At 39.2% G+C, this 25,832-nt stretch overlaps 3 protein-coding genes and 2 non-coding genes across 9 annotated transcripts; 2 read left to right on the top strand and 3 right to left on the bottom strand.

Annotated features, from left to right (window-relative positions):
• Nucleotides 1-3,162: 3,162 nt before the first annotated feature.
• LOC122014672 (probable alkaline/neutral invertase D) lies at nucleotides 3,163-12,314 on the bottom strand. Of its 2 annotated transcripts, none has more exons than XM_042571022.1 (5): nucleotides 12,163-12,314; nucleotides 11,474-11,866; nucleotides 4,667-5,098; nucleotides 3,799-4,357; nucleotides 3,163-3,662 (listed from the first exon to the last, which is right to left on the bottom strand). In XM_042571022.1, exons 2-5 carry the CDS (start codon nucleotides 11,852-11,854, stop codon nucleotides 3,367-3,369), a joined length of 1,668 nt encoding a protein of 555 aa, XP_042426956.1. In that variant the 5' UTR covers nucleotides 11,855-11,866; nucleotides 12,163-12,314; the 3' UTR covers nucleotides 3,163-3,366. The 2 variants fall into 2 exon arrangements, with proteins under 2 accessions (XP_042426956.1, XP_042426955.1); XM_042571021.1 differs by having other exon boundaries at nucleotides 12,136-12,295.
• A 741-nt stretch (nucleotides 12,315-13,055) lies between these two features.
• LOC122017615 lies at nucleotides 13,056-13,740 on the top strand. The gene is made up of 2 exons (XM_042575267.1): nucleotides 13,056-13,329; nucleotides 13,408-13,740. The coding sequence occupies exons 1-2, from the start codon at nucleotides 13,081-13,083 to the stop codon at nucleotides 13,645-13,647; spliced, it is 489 nt and encodes a 162-aa protein (XP_042431201.1). The 5' UTR covers nucleotides 13,056-13,080; the 3' UTR covers nucleotides 13,648-13,740.
• A 75-nt stretch (nucleotides 13,741-13,815) lies between these two features.
• TRNAV-AAC lies at nucleotides 13,816-13,889 on the top strand. The gene has a single exon. It is a non-coding gene; the product is annotated as a tRNA-Val (tRNA).
• A 67-nt stretch (nucleotides 13,890-13,956) lies between these two features.
• Nucleotides 13,957-16,585, bottom strand: LOC122013382 (UDP-glucuronate:xylan alpha-glucuronosyltransferase 1-like). 4 transcript variants are annotated; one of them, XM_042569640.1, is made up of 5 exons: nucleotides 16,493-16,585; nucleotides 16,339-16,413; nucleotides 16,076-16,237; nucleotides 15,382-16,007; nucleotides 13,957-15,090 (listed from the first exon to the last, which is right to left on the bottom strand). In XM_042569640.1, exons 2-5 carry the CDS (start codon nucleotides 16,407-16,409, stop codon nucleotides 14,072-14,074), a joined length of 1,878 nt encoding a protein of 625 aa, XP_042425574.1. In that variant the 5' UTR covers nucleotides 16,410-16,413; nucleotides 16,493-16,585; the 3' UTR covers nucleotides 13,957-14,071. The 4 variants fall into 4 exon arrangements, with proteins under 4 accessions (XP_042425574.1, XP_042425572.1, XP_042425573.1 ...); XM_042569638.1 differs by having other exon boundaries at nucleotides 16,076-16,270; nucleotides 16,493-16,584; XM_042569639.1 differs by having other exon boundaries at nucleotides 16,076-16,270; nucleotides 16,339-16,428; nucleotides 16,493-16,548.
• Nucleotides 16,586-17,916: 1,331 nt separating this feature from the next.
• Nucleotides 17,917-17,998, bottom strand: TRNAS-CGA. Its single transcript has one exon. It is a non-coding gene; the product is annotated as a tRNA-Ser (tRNA).
• Nucleotides 17,999-25,832: the final 7,834 nt, after the last annotated feature.

The following is a 25,832-nucleotide window of genomic DNA, read 5'->3' as shown; positions in this document are numbered from 1 at the left end:
TGATCGAATGCTCGCAGGGAGGCTAAGACCATGAAAATAATTGTGGTCATTAGTTTGAGGGGAGGATTGTTAGGATACAATCAAATTCTCACATTGGAAAGATATGGAAAAGATCATGGGCTTTAAAAGGATGTACGATATCTCTATTAGCATGAGATCTTTTGGGTATAGCCCAAAAACAAAACCATGAAGGTTTAGACCCAAAATAAATAATATCATACTATTGTAGAGATATGTGAATCCTTTGATCACAACAATTTATGCACAAGAGTTATGGTCTAATCGAATCATGTGAGTAGAAGATTGACCTCGAATAAATGAAGTAGGGACTCTCATGCTCGAATCAAAAGGATCGGACACCAAGTAGGAAGTCTTGGTAGATAGTCAGACAGAAAAGTCCTAGTTGCGGCTAGGCAAGGAATACCTAGTATGTCAGTTGGACTGAGGGCAAGGAAGTCCTAGTAGGTCAGGTGGACTGAGGGGTAGGAAGACCTAATAAGTCAGTTGGACTAAGAGGCAAAGGAAGTCCTAGTAAATTGGATGGATTTAGGAGCAGAAAGACTTGGTAGGTCGAGGATCAGCCGTCAAATGGATAAACTTTATGCTTGAGAGGGGGGGGGGGGGTTGAAATTGTTGAGGTTACAAGGTTATAAAAAAGATCATAGATTTAATATGAGACATTTTAGGTAGAGTTTAAAAATAAAATTATAATAATCTTATGTTAAAATAGATAACTTCATACCTTATAAAGATATCTATATTTTTTTACCCTAACGGGCCTAACAGGTTTGACTTGTTGGATGGACTAGTCAATTAAATTGATCGGACTATTTGATGAATTTTCATCCTGATGCAAGTAGTTCTAATAGCTTATCAAAACCAAGGGATTTGTGTGGTAAATCCATTTTCAACTCTAAAATCAAATAAAAATATATTTTAAAAATTAGTAAATAAAAAATAAAATTCATAAGAATATGAAAATTTAAAAATATGATAAAATTAGACAAATAAATTAATAAAGTATATTTTTTATTAATTAAAATTTAATTTATATACATGTTAAAAATATTACATCTTCGACCTAAATAATTTAACATAATATAAATATTACATCTCCATATTAAATTCAAGAAAAAAATTATTTATGTTTATAATCTAAGTGTGACTTTCAACCATTCACTCTAGAAAAAGTAGATTAGATAGATGTAGAGACTTCCTTTTTCATAATAATTCAATAAAAATAAAGTACTCTTCATTCAAAAAAAAAACAAATTATAAAATAAAATATTCTTTTAATTTTTCTCCAATACATCTTCTTTTCCTGACCAATCACATATACAAAAAAAATTATTTAATTGCTTAGGGTAATTCGACCTTTCTTAAATTCACCTTTTAACCTAAACTTTGCTTTTTACGTGTTGAGTTTGTCAAACCACGTGAAAGCATTCAACCATCGTTCATATTATAATTAATTGAGTAAATAATCGTGAGGTGGACACCTCAATAATTAAATGGAACATTTAATTAATCTTTCTTTTTTTTAACTTTACTGAATTATTTAAAAATAAATAAATTTGATTATTTTAAACATGAGGATATTTCTTAACTCTAAAATAGTTCTTTTCAATTAAAAAACTAAAATATTCTTTGTAAGTGCATAAAAATCCTTGTATATAATTAATAAATCAAAAATTTAGTAACCAGAATAAATTAATTTAGATAAGATGGCCTAACATATATATTTTTAAATAAAAAAAATCCTTTTAAATTCGAAAACTGACATAGTTTTCTTAAAATTCCTAAGAAGCTATTATTTTTTACATTTTAATGGTCAAAGATGAATTATTTTAATTAATTCGAGTTTACTCCAGAACTAATTCTATAGATTTTTATATATAATTTTGTTAGAATTTTATGGTCTAAGGTCTATTCTTAATTTGATTTGATTTGTATATCTAATTTGATCGATGCCTTAAATAGCTTAAGTTTGATCTATTTACACTTTAATCAGTTCGACTTGCTCAACCGCCCGGTTAGCTATAGCTTGACCAACTCAATTGGTCACCTTTTCTCAATCAACCTGTTTGCTTGGCATATGATAATATGCTCGGTGTCCTTTTAGAAAAGTATAGTGGTTAACGTATCAAGTATTATTATCATTAAATTTGTGGTTCAAATCTCGGTATAATCGAGGTACATGTCTCCTTAATTTACTATTTCAAAATTTAATAGTCATTCATAATTTATTTCCTTCATGTTGATCTTAAGACGGATTAGTAGGAACACTAAGATAAACGTAGTTGCTTTTTTGCGACCATGATAATACGTTCGGTGCAATTAACAGGTGTAATCCAATCGGTTGACTAAAATCTATAGGAAATGATTTGTTAATCAATCAGTATTACGATCGGTAGAAAGAGAATGGATCTTTACACGGTTTACAGACCCATTAGATAGAAGACATATATAAGAAATGATATAAAGTGATATCCATCCACAACATACAACGACATGTGAGATATATTTCACCTTTTTAACTCCTCATATCTGAAAATCTCACTTCTAAGAAGCAATTACAATTTATCAAAAGCAAGCGTTTTCAAAAACATTTTTCTTCCTATTTTTAACAAACTGTACAAAAAAAAACACTTGAGTGAAAATGATCATTTAGTAGCCTCTCTGAGTTACTCGAAGAGGCGCAAGACATAATTGAGTATTGAATAATAGATAAAAGCGACATGGCCATACTAATTGAGTCACTCGAAGGTGGTTGCCGGGTTTATAAGCAGCCACGGGGTGAGGTTGGGGGTGAAAGCGGCCGTGGCGAGTACTGCACTCATGGTGTTTGGCTGCGTCGGGGCAGCACTTGGCCGGGCTCCGTCCGGGAGGTCGTGCCTCAGAGTGGTGCTCGGAGGATGGCTCACCATGGCCATCACCTTAGGGCTCATGAGGCTGTTTAAGATCATCAAATAAGCACAAACCAACAAGTAAATAAAGGACGAAATATATCGATACACTTGCACAACACATCTGAGAATTCTGTAGTTTAGCAATCACAAGTCACAATCAACAATTCTCAAAATATGATCTAAGCAAACTTGACAATTTGTATACTTTGGAGATCCTCTAAGAGTAAAGCAATCAACCACATCTTTTCAGACAGTCCTCTCAAATCTTCACATAGATCTAGATTGTATCCTTTAGACTACCAATGTTTGTATCACGAATGAACTTATTGCAGTTGCATGTATTGTACAAAAGAAAGCCTTCTTTGTGAGAAACATAAAAGGATGTGAATTGATGAAATTGCTGTGAATTCGAAAGAAAAGTATGTTTTTACTGAACATATTTCTCCATAAAACTTTTTCAACAAGTCCATGAGCTTGATCTTTTTATCAGAGGTTTCATTGCCTTGTCCTCTTCAAGCGAGACCATTCCAAGATGTGATGGATCTTCCAACATCATCTTAGCAACCAAGTAACCTGCAATGGACCATGTCTGGAGCTTCCTAGCCTGTTTTCCTACATATCTCCCTAGTTTGCCATCATAGTACTCTGGCCAGCCATCTTTCAAAAGCCGGCTTTCTGCTAGCTCTATTGCGCGCCGAGCGATCTGTGGTCGACCAGTTTTGATACAGGCTGCAGTAAGCAGCCAAAGGAGAACTGCAATCGCAGAAAAAGAGGAAGAATAGTTGCATGAGAGTTAGATATACAGAGAGAACTTGTATTGAGTTTTGAGTGTAAATTCTTCTGATCTGTTGTTACTTATGCTAGTACTAATGATCTCAATTTAACTAACCTGGCCAAGATCCCCCATTGTGATAACTCCATCGGGTATTCTTTGGATCGCAACCAGTGATGATTCGCCACTCGTGGTTCTCAATCGCAGGATAAGTTATTTTGAGAGGCATATCCCCTAGCAGTTCTTCCCAACGCTCTTCAAGGAGATCCATAATAGCCATAGATTGCTCTGGTGTAGAAAGAGAAGACAGAATGGCAACAAAATTGCCCAATGCAAACCATCTAAAATCCATCCTTGCTGGACTGACATTACCTATAAAATAGCCACCACGAGTGGGCATAAACTCAAACACCCAGTCTGGAATCGAATCAGGTATCACGTTAAATTTGTTGACTGCTGTATGAGAATACTCTTCAGTTTTGTAGCGGTATATATCATTTAGTTGCTGAAAATCAAACCAAAAATAACTTCTCATGTGGTAGCTCAATGCATGTAATCGTGTCACTATTCGTTCCACAAATTCTTTCCCTTCGGCATCATGTTTAAGCATTGCTAAGGCACACCTCAAGGCCATAAAGAAAAGAGCTTGAATTTCTATAGGATAACCATATATACCCTGAAAGTGGCACATAAAACATGTAAATTGTAAGATATAAAAACTAAACTAATCACTTAAGAATTTTTGTGGCAAAGCAATAATTCTTACCAAACAGAAGTGTTTTAAGAAAAGTATAGTACAGTTCATGTCCAACTGCTAAAGCCAAACAGGGATGTTCTAGACTTATTCCCTATAATAACTACTAAGGTAACAAAGAAGACACTTACAACACTAACTATACATATAATTCCCACTATGCATGTTTAACAAGTAAAACATTGAAGGATGCCGAGTAAAGATAGATGAACACAATGTTTATAATCTTACCATTCTTCGATCAATCATTGAACATCCATCAGCACAAAGCAGGGTAGGAAATGTGTCAAAGCCCTCGGACAGACATAAAGCTAATATAAGCCTCATTCCTTTTTGGCAATCAGGTGTTTCTGCAAGAGATAAATCGCCAGTGGACTTTGTATAGGCACGAAGGAGAATGATCCACCAGAATCCTGAGTCAACAGGTGCAACTCTTCCAATTGCACTTTCACCAAAGTCGGCAATCAAAGTATCTGTTTTCCGAGCAGGATCATGAAGCACTTTGAAGCTTGCTGGCATCACACCTTCACCCAGCTTGAAGCGATCAATCCGCTTTTCCCAACCTTGAAGATGGAGAGTTTTCAGAAGGAAGTTTTTGACTATCTCTGGTTCTCCGTTCATTAGAAAAGCAAGTGCACTTGGTACAAAATCACGAACAAAAACCTACATGATGTAAACCAATGGTCATACCGAAGGTTAGTTCAACATTTCTCTAGAAGCAGAGAAAATCTTATTTGATTTTTTTTGTCATCTTGTCCTCATGATTGCTAAATCATGAGACTAAAGATAGACAACTGCAAATCAAATCATGATTATAGACAACCGTGCTATTGCTGGGTAAAGTCCCCCCATGATTTACCTCCCATCCAAACAGTGGGAGTTACCCTGGAGGGGCAAGGTGACGGTTTTACATTTTGCTACCCAATGATTATAAACAACCGACAAATCAAGTAAGGTCTAACATGGTTTTATTGATACCATCATGAATATTTATCTAGAAAACAGATGTACTGAAAAGTCAAGTATATAAAGTCAGTTTGCACTTTGCAAAACATGTAAAGACAACCAAATAACAATTAAAAGAACCTATAACATGAGAAGGATTAAAAGGGATCGCAAATAGTAAGAAAGCTATCATACTGAAGACTAATGGTGGGTTTTGTTGGGATCTTTGTTTTGGTGCAATCTGAGTGCGGGCAGAATGACGATATACCACCGTTTTGGTTGAGTCGAGGCTAGAGTTAGACTCTATCTCTTTAAGACGAATTTGCCCTGCACACGGTGCTCATGGAACACGGCAATCGTCTCCCAAGATACAACGGCTTTATCTTGCGATAACAGCACTGCAAATCGCAAGACCTCCGAACCGAAGAAAGCTTCTTGAACTCTCTAATGCAAGTATGGAATGCAATGCTTGCTTTCCTTGGAAGGAATTGAGTGAGTGAAATGAGGATGTGAGGGACTTTATTTATACTAAATGAAGGGGTATAAGAACCTCTTAGTTCAATTAGATTTCATCCATCCATTTTGAATTGGATGTAGATCACATCCTTTCCTAAGAGGCACACTATCTCTTCATAAGATGTCACCCTTTAACTATCCAAAAGGCACTTAAACCTTTTAATTTCTCATTTAAAATTTATAACAATCCCCCACATAAATGAAATTTAATGCATGCATATTATCACCTAAGGAGAGTTCAATCGATAAGTTAATGCATCGGGAGAGGTAGCTTGTGGCTTTGAACCTTCCGTAGTGGAATGCTATTGAGCATACTAGGCTATGCAGTGAATGTGATGTCTTGAACTGCTCAGCTGTTTGTGTATACTAAGATAATAACACCCACACATAGACTTATCTCACCTATTTTTGGTTCTCATGGTTGGTTCCGTTTTAGCCATGGACACCATCTTGGATTCATGAGTGTTTCATTGAAGCGGTCAGTCTTCACACTCACATAGGTGACAATTCTATCAAGAGTTTCCTATCATACTCCACCTTATAAAGGTATAGAAATCATTAAAAGCATGCACATAACCTCACTACATGTGGTAGGATAACATAAGTTTATCCTAGGATTGGGATAAAAATAATATATCTCGTGTGCTATAACACAATTTCTGTAACTTCGTTGTCCCATTGAACCAAGATCTTGGGATCTCCAGTCAACAAGGTTGGGTTACCGCTACAGTCGTTTTAGTTGTAAATTTTTAGTCTCATTCCTCTCAATGAGCAGTATACTTGATCTTGACTTAGCCCCTTCGTTAGAGGGTCTGTCAAGTTATCTTTTGACTTGACATAGTTGATTGCAATCACTCCGTTCGAGATTAACTGCCTAATGGTATTGTGTCTGCGACGTATATGTTGAGACTTACCATTATACATACTACTCTGTGCCCTTCCAATCGTCGATTGACTATCACAGTGTTTAAGTACGACAGGCACAGGTTTCGTCCAGCTCGGAATATCTTCCAAGAAATTCCTCAGCCATTCAACTTCTTCTGCTGCTTTGTCTAGTGCTATAAACCCGGATTCCATAGTTGACCGAGCAATGCATGTCTGCTTTGTGGATTTCCAAGATACCGCTCCTCCACCGATTGTGAATACATACCCACTAGTGGATTTGAAGTCTTTTGTATCTGATATTCAATTAGTATCACAGTATCTCTCTAAGACAGTGGGATACGTTCCGTAATGTAATCCGTAGTTCATAGTATATTTCAAATATCTAAGAACTCGCATCAGTGCTTTCCAATGGGTATCGTTTGGATTACTCATAAAGTGACTCAGCTTGTTTACCACACAAGCAATATCTGGACGTGTGCAGTTTGCGAAATACATCAAACTGCCTATTATCCGAGAATATTCCAATTGCGATATAGGCTCACCATGGTTTTTCGCTAAGTGTTGACTTAAATCTATAGGTGTTTTTATTATAGAGAGATTGTACGCATTGAACCTTTTCAACACTGACTCTACATAATGGGATTGTGTCAAAACTATTCTATCGGATGTCCTGAGAATTTTAATTCCCAATATAACATCTGCTAGACCCATATCTTTCATATCGAAATTCTTGGTCAACATTTTCTTTGTACTCATGATTACTGCCCATTATAAGCATGTCGTCTACATATAGACAAACGATTACATGACCTTTAGGTATGTGTTTGACATAAATGCATTTGTCACATTCATTTATTTTGAATTCGTTTGATAGCATTGTTTTGTCAAATTTTTCGTGCTATTGTTTAGGCGCTTGTCTAAGTCCGTACAACAACTTAACAAGTTGACACACCTTTTCCTCTTTTCCTGGAGCTACGAACCCCTCGGGTTGCTCCAGATAGATTTTTTCTTCCAACTCACCATTTAAGAATGCAGTCTTAACATCCATTTGGTGTATTTCAAGGTTAAACAGTGCTGCGATGGCTATCAGCACTCGTATGGATGTAATCTTTATCACCGGTGAGTAGGTATCGAAGTAATCAATACCTTCCTTTTGCTTGTATCCTTTGGCTATAAGTCTGGCTTTATACTTGTCAATCGATCCATCAGCTTTATACTTGCGTTTTAGAATCCACTTACAACCTAATGGTTTAGTACCAGAAGAAAGGTCTACTAATTCCCAAGTATGGTTATTCATGATGGACTCGATTTCATTTTGACAGCTTCTTTCCACAATGGGGCGTCGGGACTAGAGAGAGCTTCGCTTAATGTTCTTGGGTTCATTTCCGACATAATAGTCATGAAGGCTGGCCCGAACGATTTCTCAACTCTAGCCCGTTTGCTCCGACGTTGCTCTTCGATTTAATTGTCAATAGTCCTTTTATGACAACTAAGTTCAGAAACATCATTTTTGTTAGAATTTCCGTTGTTATCACTTTGAATGTTTCCTTTCTTATTCAGGAATATGTTTTCAAAGAATATCGCATTCTGAGATTCCATGGTTGTTCCCATATGAATATCAAGAATGTGTGACTTGTGAACTATGAAAAGATATACACTACTATTATGGGCATATCCGATAAATATCGCATTGAACGTTTTAGGTCTGATTTTTACTTACTTTGGCTTGGGTACTTCGACCTTTGCTAAGCACCCCCACACTTTCAGGTATTTGTACGATGACCCGCGGCCTTTCCATAGCTCATATGGCATTTTATCGATTTTCTTGTGAGGGATTTTGTTGAGAATGTGGTTTGCTGATAATATAGCTCCCCCCACAAGTTTTGGGGTAAGCCTGAATTTATCAACAAGGCATTCATCATTTCCTTTAATATCCGATTTACACCATTGGATTGAGGCAAGGCGCCGTTGTCTGAGGGATAATGTCAGATTCTGAACAAAACTCATCAAACGGTGCACCAAATTCTCCACCTCTATCGCTACGAATTATTTTAATTCGTTTATCAAGTTGATTCTCAACTTCGATTTTATATGTTCTGAAAGTTTCTAAAGCTTTGTCTTTACTTCTTAAAAGAAAGACATAACAAAACTTCGTGCAATTATCGATAAAAGTAATAAAATACTTTTTACCTCCTCTAGTTTGCACGAATTTTAAGTCACATAGATCACTATGTATTAATTCTAGAGGAGTCGTTAACCTTTCCACTGAATGAAAAGGTAGTCTCGTCATTTTTGTTTCCACGCACACTTCACATTTGTGTGTTTTGTCCATATTGACATTTGGTAATAAATTTAACTTGACGAGACATTTAAGAGTATTATTATTAACATACTCAAATCGATCATGCCATAAATTGAAACACTCAACAATGTAGCTGGAAGGTTTTATTTTATTACCATCAAAGTCACGGTGTACGGTCATTACAACCATTTTGAACAGACTCTGTTCTAAGTACCCCTTACCTACGAATACACCATTCTTCGTAAGTACAAATTTGTTAACTGGAACACTAGTCTGAAACCGACTTCGGCTTTAACAAGTGTCGATCCATAAACTAGATTCTTCTTGACGTCGGGAACATGGAGCACATCAATGAGAGTTAGCTCTTTCCCAGACGTCATTTTCAGAACAACCTTTCCGAGTCCGACAATCGGGGATGTCGTGGAATTGCCCATATAGAGCTTTCTTCCACTTATCGGAGTATACTTGGAGAACATCGCCTTATCAGAACAGATATGACGTGTTGCTCCAATATCGTTCCACCACTGGTTCAAGTTATCCATCACCGTGTTGGCTTCAAACACGATCGCAGTGAGATCCAATTCCATGTCGTCAGAAGTTACGACCTGGTTCATAGCATCCTTCTGACTCTTGGTTGGTTTCTTCGGGCGTCTGCAGTCTTTGGACATGTGTCCTGGTTTTTTGCAGTTGTAGTATATGCCCTTGAATTTCTTGCCTTGAGCCTTCTTTTTGGATTGGTTCAGCTTTTTGGCTTTTGGCTCAGCAAGGTTCAACATCTCGTTGACTGCCCGCTTTGTTCCTCTGGAGTCGGACATCTTTCGATTATCTTCCTCAATTCGTAGCCTTAGGATTAGGTCTTCAAGTCTCATCTCCTTTTGCTTGTGCTTCAGGTAATTTTTGAAATCCTTCCATGACGAAGGGAGTTTCTCAATTACCGTGGCTACTTTGAACGACTCGTTCAGCTTCATGCCTTCGGCATCCAAATCATGCATTATCAGTTGCATGTGTTGGACTTGAGATGTCATGCTCTTGGAATCCATTATCTTGAAATCTAGAAACCGTCTGACGATGAATTTCTTCAATCCAGTGTTTCGGTTTTGTATTTCTTTTCAAGTAATTCCCATAGAGATTTTGTCGTTTCCATCGAACAATACACGTTATACAACGTGTTGTCCAATGCGTTGAAAACGTAGTTGTGCCACAGGAAATCTCCGTACCTTCACATATCGCATGCAGCCTTATTATTGGACTTGCCTTCCATAGCAGCCAATGAGTTTTCATGCAAAAACCGTACGAGGTTTAGCGTTGTCAGGTTAGAACAACATCTTTTGCTGCCATCGTTTGAAGTCGGGTCTGTTGAACTTCTCCGGCTTTTCTCCGTGTGGAATAGCGGTTGAACCGTCGTTGATCCCAACCATCAGTTTGCACGATTAGAATTCGTCTTAAAATTGTTGGGATCTTTGTTTTGGTGCAATTTGAGCGCGGGCAAAATGACGGTATGCCACCGTTTTGGTTGAGTCGAGGCTAGAGTTAGATTCTATCTCTTTAAAACGAATTTGCCCCGCACACGGTGCTCGCGGAACACAGCAATCGTCTCCCAAGATACAACGACTTTATCTTGCGATAACAACACTGCAAATCGCAAGACCTCCGAATCGAAGAAGACTTCTCGAACTCTCCAATGCAAGTATGGAATGCAATGCTTGCTTTGCTTAGAAGGAATTGAGTGAGTGAAATGAGAATGTGAGGGACTTTATTTATACTAAATGAAGGGGTATAAGAACCTCTTGGTTCAATTAGATCTCATCCATCCATTTAGAATTGGAAAATGTAGATCGCATCCTTTCCTAAGAGGCACACTACCTCTTCATAAGTTGTCACCCTTTAACTATCCAAAAGGCACTTAAAACTTTTAATTTCTCATTTATAATTTCTAACAGGTTTACCTTAAGGGCAGTAAAAAAAAATAGTATTTTAAGTGAGCAGAAAATTATATTATCTTACTTCATTTTGCTAACTTCCACCCATCTTGTTTACTTGGATAGAACAGGAAGGAAGAAGGTAATTTCCATATATTGCGCTTATTAAAGATTGAATTTTCTCTCCCTTAATTACTGCCAAATTTGGTGACAATAAATCTGAATTCCCTCCCCCTTTTTTTAAACTAAAGAGAAAAACATTTTTATGCTTTCTTTTCCCTATCATTTCCATATAACTGAACAAGCCATCAACTATTTGCTACAACTTTGCTAGGAAATAAGTTAAGAGGTCAGGATATCATATTTTTGGTTTATAGTTTCTTGTTATCATACACATGCCAATCTCCTTAGGATCTATCTGATCAAAAAGATATATCTAATCAATAGGAACTCTGAAAGCCGGTAAATAACCTGATCATAGTTTACGACCTCCTCCGAGCCATGATCATTTGCCGCAATTGTACCCACAGGCTGTCCTCTGTAATACACCAATGACTTCCGCAGCGCCTCCCACGCTTCACCAATCATCGGATGCGGCTCAAAGGAGTGGCGAGCTGACGAAGCTGGAGTGTCGAACCCGGACCTAACTCCAGGGGAGTACAAACTGTCGTAGTTCTCAAGGTTTCTGACATTGATCGATAGCTCGCTCATTGACCTCTCGTCGAATGACCTTTTCCGCTCGATGTTCAGCTTGGGCTTGTCAAGAAGCCGCGACAGATCAAGGTCATCGACCTCCGCTATCGAAGCGTAGGATCCGACCTTCCGAAGCCCTGATGCCTTGAACCCGTCCATTCCTCAAACTACCTGCACCAAAAATTCATCTTTAATAACAAATCCAACGGGAAAGAACAATTTTTCTTGCTCTAGTACAAATGAACTGCATTTCTCATTCGAAAATAGATCAGAAGCCAGTGGACAAGGATCTACTATTCTATGATAAGATCGAACCAAAAAACAGGGAAAAAAAACATTTTGCCCATAAAGTAAGCATCGTATCTGTCATCTCCGATTCAACAAAACAAACAGGAAGAAACTAGACGTGCCTGGAGAACAGAAAAACGGAAAATAAGTACCAAGAAATGCGGAGGAGGGAACGAGACCTAGAGATCCTGGCGGAGCGAGGAGGAGGAGGCGGCTTCACTCCTCGAATCAAGAGGAAGCTACGCAGATCCGAGCGAAACGACGTGGGTAAGCCGCCACCAGCTCAAGGAGCGAAGCGCAGAAGGGAGAAGAGTGAAGGGAAAAAAAAAACAAACAGGGTTAACGGCAGTCAAAAGAGTCAGGCTGCCGTGGAACTAACGACGTGAGCGGCTGCCGTCTCCTCTTATTTAGAACAAGCTTCTGGTCCTGTGGTGATATAAATATCCTATTTTTCCCTAATAACTCCATGTATAAAATCCATAAATCAGAAAAAGTTACCCTTATTATGATGCAATGATAAGACATTCAAATTATCATCCAAATACTGATGATTAAAATTATAAATTTATAGAAATTTTTCTTCTAAATAGGACACACAATTAAAGGATGTTGGATTATTGGACTGTCCGCTGCGAGTGCTTTTTGATTTACTTTGGTGGCCGGTAGAAAATTTTCATGAGATCGGACCGATCATCCCAAGCTTGACGTTACCCAACCTGATTAATTATTTTTTTATAAATCAGAGAAAGTTATTCCTGATTATCACCAAAGTATCTATGATTCGAGACCTAACTATGATGAGTTTACAGGAATTTTTCTTCCAAATGAAACTTTCCGATTTATTTTGATGATCGATAAAAAATTTCTATGGGACCATACCAATCACCTAGACTTTACTAATCAATTTTTTTTATAAATCAGAGAAAGTTTCCGACTGCTTTAATAACTCCTTTGTGCCAAAAGATGCCATATCACATGATAAACGTCATTGCCATCAATACGCCGTGAATCTTCCAACATGAACAGAGAATATAAGTGAAACAAAGAACTTGCTCCTATCTCCTCCAATGCTACTTCTTTAGTTGAGCTTGGCAGCCATGGGTTCGTGTGTTGGCAAGATCTTTATCCGCCCTTCGAATCCTGCCGGCGACTCTATCGTCGTGGTGAAAGACAAGCTTGTCGTCTCCGAATCACCTCCTCCACTGCTACTCTCTTCCTCTTCTTCTAATTCACTCTCGGTTTCTTCTCCTTTCGCCTTTTCGATTTCGAGGAGTATTACCAAGTCTTTATTATCCCATTCTTCCTCGCGAGTGAAGCCTAGCACGGAGCAAAGGCCATACACACTGGTGGGTGATCATAAAACTGCTAGTCCTTCGCGGATGGCTCTTTCGAGCAGGAAATTGAGCCGTTCGCCCACTTTTCAGAAACAAAGAAGCCCACAGAGAGAAGTGGCAAGACATGAAGTTGAAAGGAAGGAGAACATTCGATCTCGGAGTCTCTACGGCACTACAAACTGGCAGAGATGGAAGAAGAAGGAGATGAGAATGCTTCGTGTCCACCAAATCCTGGGCGAGAGCAGAATCGTCTCAGCAAGGATTCTTCAACTCGTTGAAGAAGAGCTAAATAATCCTCTTATATTTTTGGAGTGCTTTATTTTTCTTTGATAAATTAAGGTATGTGATTAGTTCTGTGTACTAAAAGTTGTTGTGAATCATAAATGACATCAACTTTCAGTGTAGATTCGCTTTTAGTGTCACTTTGAAGCGCAACCATTCAACCAGCAGATGAGGCTGCCTTATCATTTATTTCGTTATTAATCTAAAATATACATCGGTGTCGTGGTGTAGTTGGTTATCACGTCAGTCTAACACACTGAAGGTCTCCGGTTCGAGTCCGGGCGACGCCATGTTTTTGTTTTATTCTGCCGAATTGGGCCGATAACATTGATTTTATGCCATATTTTTGTTGAGAAATCTAATACACAAGATTAAAAAATAATAATAATAATAATAATAATAATAATAAAAAAGACAGATATGGAAAAAAATCATGATGTACGAGAAAGAGAACTATGATACATAACATCCTTCAGATCTGCAGAGGTGCCGTGCGATTACCACGGTCAACTCGGCCGCCGGCCGTCGACGAACTGTTCTCCCCCCAATGCACCAGCATGCTCTCCCAATCGCAGAACGCCTCTGAGCACACCTCCGACCTCGGATCCGTAACGTTCCTCCTCCAGTGTCCGTCGGCAAACCCCTCCGCCTCCGCCCGCCTCCTGTTGTACTCCAAGAACGCCTTCCCCTTCGTCGACAGAAGGCAGAACTGCTGCAGGCTCTCCGGCATCGCGTCGTGGACCCGCCACCACTTCCCGTGCGCTGCGTCGCTGCTGAACTTCCAAAAGCTCTTCAAATTCCAGTTGCAGTCGTAGTCCCGGAAGCACCGCCACGGCTTCAGTCCCAAGTAATGCGCCAGGTAGATCGCCGGTGGATCTGCCGCGAATAACCTCTCATTCTTTGCCCTCCTCTGTTCGTCGCCGCCGAAGTGCTTCAAGTAGTTGACGCTTTTGGGCAACCGGTGCCACCATGTGAAGATCTCGTTCAAGTACCCCTGGTCGCCGCCGTTGTAGGACGTGATCTCGTCGACGTGATCCATCAGTAGCCGGAACATGCACTCCGACGGTTCCACCACCATGACGCCGGAGTTGAACAGAGTCCCGTCGTTCCCCACTGCGCTGAGCTCCGTCAGCGAGAACAGAAAGTCGGCATTGCGGAGGACGAGAAGGTCGGCGTCGATGAAGACGACCTTGTCGTAGTCGGAGAGCTGCCACAGCCGGAACTTGCTGTAGTTCCACTCATTGTAGGCGTCGCGCTTCGCCTTCGGGTTGCGAATCCGACGGATCATGCGGACCTTCCACCCGGCGTCAGCAAGGCCGCGCCGGTACTCCTCGCCAATCGTCTTGTCGACGAGGACGACGAGGTCCCTCTTCGATCCGGCCAATCGGATGCTCTTCGCCGCGGCGATGGCTCCGCACACATACTGCTCCGCTGAGTGGAGTATGGTCACGTAGGCTTCTCGCCGGCTGCCGAATTCGGTGTGCGATATCTCTGGACACAAAGAAACGGAGTATTTATTACCTTCCGCCGGCGATGTCACGGAAGAAGAGAGAAATTAACAAAATGCTCCCTAACAATTTAAGTTTCTTAAATACCTCTTTGAAGTTTATCAATATCTATTATATAGTAAAGATGTTCCTTTTTAAAATTTAAATATCTATTTTATCCTCGTTAATTATTGTTTAAAATGCACACGTATTAATAAAGAAATATTTGTGATATTAATTAAACTTTAGGGACTATTAATTAATGAATTAATATTTCAGGGGTATCGTCGCTAACCTTTTGCTTCAAAAGGGACGACGAGCTCGCACGATCCGACCGGAAGCCGGAGCTTCTCCTCCAGCGCTGCCGGCTTAGGCTCGTAAAGCCAAAGATTCCCCTCGCGTTTAACAAGATCTCTGCACCTGAAAAGATTCGGAATCGGGAAGCAGTCGCTGACGATAAGCACCCGCACACGAGCCGCCGCAGCATCCGCCGCAACTCTGGCGGCCGCGAGCTGGAGGTGCAACCTGGCCACGTCCCGCGACCACCCGCCGCCGGATCTATTGCAAGGCAGTTTGACGGCGACAAGATCGAATTTTGATCCCTCCTCTGGTATCGGTTGAGGGAGAGAAGGGCAAGAAGGCACATGGTATTCTTCTTCCTCGTCGATCCACTCCGGGTAGAGAATCTCCCAGGTGACGCTCGTCGGAGCGTACTCCAGTTCGATCGGAGAAACCACTGTTTCCGGCAGAGTCCGCCGCCAGAATCCCACCTCGCTGGAATTGAAATTTAGCAATCCAATCCTTGGATTCGTGTTATTAACAAGATTAGATAGCTGAACCCAATCGACTTCTACATGAGAAAGGTATCGAGGATCTGAGCCTGTTTCTTGCCAAATCCGCTCCATATCTACAAATCTGGACCTGAGCAAAAATACCTTTTCAGTGATCTGAAACGATTAAAGTCGATTATTATCGCAACAAAATTGCACCTTGATGATGAATCCGACGAGGGCTGTTGTTCTTTGTGGATTACAGGGGAGAAAGCAAGAGATAGAAGTGTGCAACAAATGATGACGAGCAGAGTAAGCTTCAAGGTCTCAAATTTGCAGCTTGAGTTCTTCTCAGTGAACAAGAATCTGTATCTTTCGAACCTGAAATCTCTCAACTTCTGAGACTTTATTTTTCTGACGAAAGAAGAAATACTTAGATTTCTGCAAATTAATTACTGTTGATTAAATTGATAAGAACATACTCTGTCGCTGTTGATCTCAGCCGGGCTTCAGTGGAGACATTAGCAGCAACGACGAGCTCTTTCATAATCATGAATCTGCAAAAACAAAGACTTCCAAGTGTTAAAAGATCAAATGGCAGTTCATCAAATGTTGAGCAAAACTGAAAACTCTCACCAAAAATCGAGAGGAAGAAGAAGAGGAAGAGAAACTGGTTGCTTTGGGGATTTTGTTTATTTTCTCTTAGATTTTGGTGCCCTTTTATGGATGATCATTGACCCCATTGATTGAAGTTGGACTACAAATTTTGATTTTAGTACGAGAGAGGAAGAAAACAAAATTTCCAGGCAATTATCCGGAATTAATTATATGAAAGCATAGTAATTTCAGAATAATATATCTGATTTTTTTTCCAAATAAAAACTAAAAAACTTTGTCATAAATGCAAGCATACCTAATCTAAGAGGTCCATCAGCGTATTCAGGTATTCTTTCTGGCTTTATTTAAGCTGTTCAGACAAATGTGATTTCCATTGGCATTGAAAAAAAAACACTCAATATTCAAATTAAGTTTGGCTGATCATGACATTTTAACTTTTTATTAGAACCAAATATAGAAACAAAATATTTAAGATCATTTTCATCGTTGCATTCATGGAGTTCAATTCCAGTTTTTTATTTCCCAGTTTGCTTAAAAACTAAAATATATATATATAAAAATAATACCCGACAAGATATTGTTTCCACGGAGTATTAAAAAACTACAAATCTAATGGAATCTTTTAATGTATTTTTTTTTCTTCAGATCTTTGGAGGATGGCCACTTGGCCAACTCAAGTTAGGCAAGGAATTTTTCAGAGTTAGAAGACAACAACAATTGACATGTGCTTTTTGATGATACCAGATGTTGAAGCAATCTGTAAACTATTCCCCCTAATTTTGTTTGACTTCTGAACTGACTTGCTCCGTGCAAGTTTGAGTGATCAAGAGGAACAAGGAAGGTGGCGTTGACCAAAAACGGTCAACTTAAGTTAGCTAAGTCAACTAGCTGATAGGTCATGTCTGTAAAGCATTTTAATTGTTTGACTGTTGGGATCCAATAGATCAAATTGACTCAGTAATCAGATCAAGATTACTATTTTTTTTTTTTTGCTAAAATACCATAGTGATCTTTTGGTGTTTAAAATAAAAAAAAAACTTTTAAGCACATTTAAATGCAATTATAGTTTTTGAAAATTAATATGATTTTAGATAAGTTTTTATTGTTTAAAGTGATATTAATATTTATGGTACTTTTAGAAGTTCACGAGGTTCTTATTGTTTTTGTTTATTTTAACCTCTAGAATGCTATTAAAACTTTTTAACTAAACTATTTTGATATTTTTATGGTTAAAAAAAATAAAATAAGACCACTATTACATTTATTATGCTTTTTAAAAAAATAAAAATAATTTGTGTAGTTACTCATTGATTTTGACTACTGAAAAATCTTCAAAATATTTCTTTTAGAAGTTTAAACGATTATGAAAGGTATTTTTTAAAATGAGATACGTTGTTTAGTAAATTTAAAATTACGGTTAGTAAAAATTTGTAACAAAAGATCGTCGACAGCAGGATTCGAACCTGCGCAGGCAAAGCCCAACAGATTTCGAGTCTGTCTCCTTAACCACTCGGACATATCGACGTGTTGTACATAGGGCAAATTACTATTTATTTATTTATTATTCCGTTTGATTGGGGGACACAAAGAAATGTGAAAGAATGATAGCTACTGAAACAAGAACGCTACTATCTTCTCTCTGATTGATGTTGTTGTTTTTCAACGCATTGTTCTTGGTATTATTCATTTCCTGTCCATTTATAACTCCATTGTTAAATGTGGTGCATCCTTTTATTTTAACTGTATTTGAAATAGAGCGAACACATGAATCCAGATGAACACTGGTTTACAAGTTGAGGCACTTGTTGGAATTTTGGTAGATTAGGACTAGGAGGAGGAAATAAGAAGATAAGAGAGAATTTGGAAAAAGTATGAGAATGGGGAAGAGACTCAATGAAAAAAAAATGTTTGCTGTTTGTTATTAATAAATAATTATTATATTCATATTTATATATTTAGATTCATGTTTTCACATTTTTGTCATAAAAAATTTCATTGAACTTAATAAGATAATTAAATTTTATTTAATCGATGAATCATCAAATTAATTTTAAGAATTTCCTGATATGATTGATAAAGTCAATTTGTTCTTGACATTGTTCTTACATAGTTGAGGAAATCAATTTATCTTTTGAATAAATTTATATACATACCAACATCTACCCTCTTAAACTTGTTATTCCTTGAATTCCTAACAAATTCCTTTAATATTGAAAAGCTTCCGTTTTTAGAGGCTTTGTAAATATATCAGCTACTTGGTCACTTGACTCCACATGGAGTCATTCTATTTTTTTTTTTTGACTTAATGTACTCTCTTATGAAATGAAAATGAGTATCGATATGCTTGGATCTTTCATGATGAACTAGGTTTTTGGCTAAAGTAATTGTCGATCTGTTATCCACATAGATCTTGGTTGTAACTTCTTATTGCAATCTAAGATCCTAGAGTAATCTCTTTAGCCAAATAGAATGACAAATACAAAAAGGCTACATCAATATACTCATCTTCACAAATTGATAAAGCAACAATTGATTGTTTCTTTGAAGACCAAATAAATACATTATTACCAAGATAAAATATGTATCTAGTAGTGCTTTTGCGATCATCATAACTTCCAACCCAATCGCTATCACTTAAACAAAAAAACTTCATATCTTTTGTTAATGAATAGAGAAGTTCATAATCAATTGTCCCTTTGATATATCTAAAAATTATCTTAACTATATATAAGTGAGAAGTTTTTGGAGTTTTTATATACTTGCTTACCAAACCAACTCCAAATAACATATTAGACCATGTACATGTCAGGCACCTAAGGCAACTCACAAGACTCTTGTAATAAGTCAGAATTCACATGTTTGTCTTCTCCATATTTAGTCATTCTAATGTCATACTCAACGGGCATATCAGTAACAAAACAATCTTCCATTGAGAATTTCTTCATAATCTCTTTGGCATATTTTTCTTGTGATACAAAGATTCCCTCATCTCTTTATTGTACTTTAATATTGAAAAAGTGTCTCATCAATTATATATCTGTCATGTCAAACTCCTTCTCCATCAATTGCTTAAATTCTCTAATCGTGGAGAGATTATTACCGGTAAAATTTAAATCATCCACATAAAGACATACCAGCAGAATATCTCTATATGAATTATACTTTAAGTATAAAAAATACTCGTAGGGGCACTTTGTAAAACCTTCCTTTATAAAGTGTTCATCAAGTCTTGAGTTATAGGCTCTAAGGGCTTGTTTGAGTCTGTAAAGAGTTTTCTTTAATGTGTATACTTTTTCTTCTTGTCCTTTGATAATAAAACCATGTGGTTGCTCGATATAGACATCTTCTTTATGATTTTCATTTAAGAAAGTAGATTTTACATCCATCTAATATATCTTCCATCTTCTTTGAGCTGTAAGAGAGATGAGTAGTCATATCGTCTCAAACCAGGCTACTGGTACAAAGCCTTCTTTATAGTCAAGTTCAGACTTTCGCTTGTATCCTTTAGCAACCAACCTTACTTTATGTCTTTCAACATCTCCTTTTGCATTTGTCTTTATTTTGAACACTCATTTAACTCCAATAGCTTTATCTTTGAGGAAGTGAAGTGAACTCCCATGTATTATTTTTCTTTATAGGTTGAATCTCTTCTTCCATTACTTTTCTCCACTTTGCTTTTCAACCAAATTTTAAAATTATTTAAATTTAGTGAAAACTTCTTTATTTTCTTTTAGCATATATACCTAAGTCTTTCCACTATAATTATCAGTAATGTCATGAAATAATTATTTTCACTCGTAGAGATAGATTTGATGGATCCATAAACATCGAAATGCACAAGTTCAAGTTGTGAAGATGCTCATCTCAGTTTGTACTTTTTGAATGACTTCCTCTACTACTTTCCTGTAACACATATTTCACGGAAGTTTCAATCTTTGGCAATCCAATTACCATGTCATTTTTTGAAAGTAACTTTAATGCCCTAAAATTTAGATGCTCATATCGAAGATGCCAAGAGTGGAACTGTCCACAATTCTTGCCTTGAAGCAATTCCCGTCATTGATGCTTAACTTCAGTGGAAACATTCTAATCTTAGCTATTGTGACATGAGTAATAAGATTATTACTCTTATCATGAATACTAAGAGTCAAATTCTTCATTTGTATATCGTATTGTTTCTTCAATAGTTGACTAATGCTCAAAAAATTATTTTTTATATCGGGAACATAATAAACATCTAAGATGCATATATTCTTTTCATTTTGCAATTCAAACAGAATGTCACATTTTCCTTTAATTGACCTTTGTGAGAGATCTCCAAAGGTAATATTGCCTATTGACCTCTCATCAAGCTTTGTGAATAACTCCATGCTCCCACACATGTGGTTCGATGCTCCTGTGGCTAGGAACCATGTAATAGGCTGGACAGATTTTGACCCATCCCATGTCATCAACAATACTGATCCTTCATTGTCCATGTCCTTATTAACAAGTTCACTTTTTCTTCTCCATTGTTAGTGTTATACCTGTTGGAGGATCGGTGGCCGGCTTGAAGGGGGGTTGGATAGACGGCACCCCCAAATCGTTGCTTCCTATGTATTCGTTAGTGCGCAAGCGGAATAATACAATACAAAATACAAATAAGAAAGCTAAACACTAAAGGAAGGAAAAACAAGCAAACCAATGACACGTTCGTTTAACGTGGTTCGGAGATTAGGGCTCCTACTCCACGGCTTGTCCTTGAGGTGGACGATCCCTATCCGTCGGTGGATTAGCCCCCGGCAAATTCCGGCTATCTCAAGTCGCTCCTTGTGGGTGGAGAAACCTCACCACAACACACCAAGACCTCTTGGATTCCACAAACACTTGAGAACTCTTGTGACTACTAATTAGGCTTTAACCAAGTCTAATTTCGTCAACTCTGGCCGGCCAAACCAAGCTCCCTCTTATAGAGCTCGGGAAAACAGCCATGCTGTTTTGCCCGTTACCAGTCGACTGGTCCATGCACCAGTCGACTGGTGCCAGCCCAACGGCTATCTATCAGTCGACTGGTCCCATGACCAGTCGACTGATCCCAGCCATTTTGGGCACAGAATGCTTCTGTGCTCACCACCAGTCGACTGGTCCCAGTACCAGTCGACTGGTACAACCCTAAACTTAGGGTTTCCCATCCCGAGTACATTTCACTCGCACTCGGACCCTCACGACTCACTCGACTCTTCTTTGCAGCCTTGACCTCTTGCCTTCAAGCCTACTTCCTTTGGCTCTCGTCCCTCGGATGCATCCAAGCCCGCGGCTTGTCTCCAATGCCATCCTTCGCGTATGCCTCGAAGTCGCTTCCCTCGGCCCTTGTCCTTGCTGCCTTGTCCACGATCCCTCAGATGCATTCAAGCCCGCGGCTTGTCCTCAATGCCATCCTTCATCGGACCCGAAGACATCAAGCTGAGTCATATGTGTCACCTGCAGTCCTGCACAACTCAAGTACACATATTAAATACAAGGGTGAACCTAACTTAAACCCTTTGCCCAAACACCAAAACACATGGTCCCGCGGACCATTGGGATTGCTCCAACAATCTCCCCCTTTTTGGTGTTTGGCAATACGTTTAAGTTAGGGAAAACAAATAGCAAAACAATATGCTAAAACAAATGGACTTACAATGCCAAGGCTACACACTTGGACTTACTCCGCCGAATGGACTTACATTGCCAAGGCTACACACTTGACAACCACCGAATGGACTTACGTTGCCAAGGCTACACACTTGGACTTACACCGCCAAATGGACTTACATTGCCAAGGCTACACACTTGGCAACCGCCGAATCAAAATGCAAACATGCATTAGAACCTATCCCAAGGCTCCCCCTACACCTACGCTCCCCAATGAGCTAGGATTTTACCACGGGCTTTTTAAGAACCTATCCCAAGGCTCCCCCTACACCTACGCTCCCCATTGAGCTAGGATTTTATCACAGGGCTTTTTAAGAACCTATCCCAAGGCTCCCCCTATGCAAAGGCACTAAAGGTTTTCCCAACTAAACCTTAATTCTCCCCCTTTGCCTAACATCCAAAAAGTTCTCCAACAATATCCCAATTGTTGAAAACTTATCATCCAAACTGACCCTAAACTCATGTATTAATCCCCCTTGGATCCCATACATCTAAACGAGTTGACATGGTCAAGAACAGCGCTGAAAAACACTTTCAGGCTGGTATCAGTCGACTGCCCCAAGTGCCAGTCGACTGCCCTCGTCAAAATGAGCTTACAGAACCATTCTGTGCTCAAAAACATTGTTACCAGTCGACTGGTATCTGCACCAGTCGACTGGTACCCTATTTCTGAAAAAATCAGCCTTTTCAGGCCAACTTCAGAAATGCACCAGTAATTCCCTAGACCTCCAAAAATTCCCAAATTTTGTGGAGAGGTCTATTGTACCCTTGTCTACTTGGGAAAAATACATTACAAAATGTATCTATTACCAATCCCAAGATTGACACAAAATCCAAAACTAGCTAAATGGTTCAATTGAACCTTGACCTAAAGTCCTAGTTTTGGCTTCCTTTTGATGTATTTGCCCATACCAACCCACAATGCATCCCTAGCATTGGTTTATATGGCATCTATACATCCAAAACCAATTATCATGCAATATGACCCCAATTGTCATATTTCTTGCATGAAACACAATTCATGTGTGCCACATCCCTAGGTTTGAGACTCAAATCCGTCTCTAAACCATTTGGCACACTCCATGGCTCCTCTAGACCCCCAAGTAGAACCCACCTGAGATCCATTGGCCATGGGTCCCAAATTGACACTTGGAGCTCCCCCTAGAGCTCTTAACCTTAGCCACCTCCCTAGGTGACTCATCTATTTTGGCCAAACCACAATGATGTCCCTTAGAAGATCTCCTTATCTTCTTGACCTTGGACACATCATCCTTGCCATAATCATATGCAACCCTAGCATATTTCTTTTTATTGGCATTGGATGACTCTCCCTTGCCCTTATCATGTGCCACCCTAGCACATGATCTTCTTTTAACCTTGGAGGGACTAGATCGGTATCCCAAACCCGATCTATCATTGTTGGGTTTTTGGCTACCCAACACCATACTTAATCCCTTAGATCCAATAGTGAATCTCTTAAGGAATTTCTCTAAACCATCAAGCTTTGCCTTCAAAGCTTGATTCTCCCTTTCTAGGTTCCTAACCCTAGAGTCAACATGTCCACCTTGGACATTCCTAGACCTACCCTTCCTAGGCATGTGTCTCCCCTTCTTGGGATTAATGCCTTGGTTCTCCATTACCTTCTTCTCCTTAGGTAATGAGAATTTAACGTGTCTAGGTCTATCATGTATAGGTCTCCTAGGGTTATGATCTACATTTACCCTATTTCTATCATGATATTTAAAACCAAAATTCTGCATGGCCATATAATGATTAACATTATTTTTCCTAGCATGCATGGAGGAGTTTAAATTTGACTTCAAATTTAAATTAGGGTTTACCTTACCCTTTACCTTTGGAGCTCCCCCTTGACATGAGCCTCCATTCTTCCTCCACTTCTTCTCCCACATCTTCAAATGCGCCAACTTCTTGAGCTCTTTCTTCTTTGGGCATTTGGTGTGGTAGTGCCCTATTTCACCACAAGTGAAGCATCTAATGTGCTTCTTCTCCTTCTTCTTCTTGGCACCATCATTTCTACAACCCACATTAGTATTCAAATCAACTTGAATGGGTTTAGAATTTACCTCTTTCTTACCCATAGGACATCTACTCTTGTAGTGTCCTTTCTCATGGCAACCGAAGCAAATGATATGGTCCTTTGACTTGACTTCGGTGGAGGTGCTTGCTAGGTTGATTTCCAAGACTTCTTCTTCTTCGCTTGTCTTGGATTGTTCTTCAATCTTTGAGGATGTCTCCTCATCCACACTAGTGGATGGAATTTCTTCATCCTTCCCCTCCTCCTCGGAAGTTGAGTGCTCTTCACCTTCCGATTGCTCCTCCTCTACTTCTTGAGCAACTACATCCGTTTCTTCGGATTTTTCTTTTTCTTCTTCTTCTAGGGTAGCCAAAAATCCAACAATTGGTATCAGAGCGAGGACGCTCTCCATTGGACTAACCGCCAAGGAAGCAAGAAGATGGCCTACTTGATAGAACCACCGAAGTTCGAAGGAGGAAGCTTATGGGACATCACCTTTTGGATGGTGAAGATGAAGAACTTCTTCGAAACGGATTGGGACACAATGATGGTGGTGGAAGAGCCATTTGAAGTCCCTAAAGACAAGAAAGGGAAGAAGCTCCGACCACGACATTGGACGGAGGAGCAAATCACACGGTCAAAGGCAAACGATAAGGTAATATCAATTTTGGTAGATATTTTGCCTTCTAACATGTTAAGTGATGTAGGTGAGTATGAAAATGCCCATGAATTATGGAGCAAAGTGAAGAAATTTCCATGGGAGGAATTTTTGCCTACACTAGAAGAAGAAGAAAAAGAAAAATCCGAAGAAACGGATGTAGTTGCTCAAGAAGTAGAGGAGGAGCAATCGGAAGGTGAAGAGCACTCAACTTCCGAGGAGGAGGGGAAGGATGAAGAAATTCCATCCAATTGTTGGAGGATCTTGCGGCCGGCTTGAAGGGGGGTTGGATAGACGGCACCCCCAAATACTCGCTTTCTACACTATTGTTAGTTTACGCAGCGGAAATCTAATACTAACTACAAATATGAATACAAAGAAAGCTTAAGACAAGAATAAGAAATGCAAACCAAGCTAACACGTTCATTTAACGTGGTTCGGAGATTAGGGCTCCTACTCCACGGCTTGTCCTTGAGGTGGACGATCCCGATCCTTCGGTGGATTAGCCCCCGGCAAACTCCGGTTATCTCAAGTCGCTCCTTGTGGGTGGAGAAACCTCACCACAACACACCAAGACCTCTTGGATTCCACAAACACTTGAGAACTCTTGTGACTACTAATTAGGCTTTAACCAAGTCTAATTTCGTCAACTCTGGCCGGCCAAACCAAGCTCCCTCTTATAGAGCTCGGGAAAACAGCCATGCTGTTTTGCCCGTTACCAGTCGACTGGTCCATGCACCAGTCGACTGGTGCCAGCCCAACGGCACTCCAACGGCTATCTATCAGTCGACTAGTCCCATGACCAGTCGACTGATCCCAGCCATTTTGGGCACAGAATGCTTCTGTGCTCACCACCAGTCGACTGGTCCCAGTACCAGTCGACTGGTACAACCCTAAACTTAGGGTTTCCCATCCCGAGTACATTTCACTCGCACTCGGACCCTCACGACTCACTCGACTCTTCTTTGCAGCCTTGACCTCTTGCCTTCAAG

Source organism: Zingiber officinale, chromosome 8B (genome assembly GCF_018446385.1).
Source record: "Zingiber officinale cultivar Zhangliang chromosome 8B, Zo_v1.1, whole genome shotgun sequence".
Taxonomy (NCBI): domain Eukaryota; kingdom Viridiplantae; phylum Streptophyta; class Magnoliopsida; order Zingiberales; family Zingiberaceae; genus Zingiber; species Zingiber officinale.
The sequence above is the reverse complement of the archived record's forward strand: the minus strand, read 5'-3'. Positions and strand labels throughout refer to the sequence as shown.

Bases quoted from the DNA above. Each gene is read 5' to 3' on its own strand.
- LOC122013382 (XM_042569638.1), bottom strand. From the start codon at position 16,409: ATGATTATGAAAGAGCTCGTCGTTGCTGCTAATGTCTCCACTGAAGCC. The intron at 16,008-16,075 runs GTGCAATTTTGT...ATTTTTGCTCAG, and splicing joins TCGTCGGATTCATCATCAAG to GTCCAGATTTGTAGATATGG. The intron at 15,091-15,381 runs GTTAGCGACGAT...CTTTGTGTCCAG, and splicing joins CGTCCCTTTTGAAGCAAAAG to AGATATCGCACACCGAATTC.
- LOC122014672 (XM_042571022.1), bottom strand. From the start codon at position 11,854: ATGGACGGGTTCAAGGCATCAGGGCTTCGGAAGGTCGGATCCTACGCT. The intron at 4,358-4,666 runs GTAAGATTATAA...TGCCACTTTCAG, and splicing joins CAATGATTGATCGAAGAATG to GGTATATATGGTTATCCTAT. The intron at 3,663-3,798 runs GTTAGTTAAATT...CTGCGATTGCAG, and splicing joins CAATGGGGGATCTTGGCCAG to TTCTCCTTTGGCTGCTTACT.
- LOC122017615 (XM_042575267.1), top strand. From the start codon at position 13,081: ATGGGTTCGTGTGTTGGCAAGATCTTTATCCGCCCTTCGAATCCTGCC. The intron at 13,330-13,407 runs GTGGGTGATCAT...CCCACTTTTCAG, and splicing joins AGCAAAGGCCATACACACTG to AAACAAAGAAGCCCACAGAG.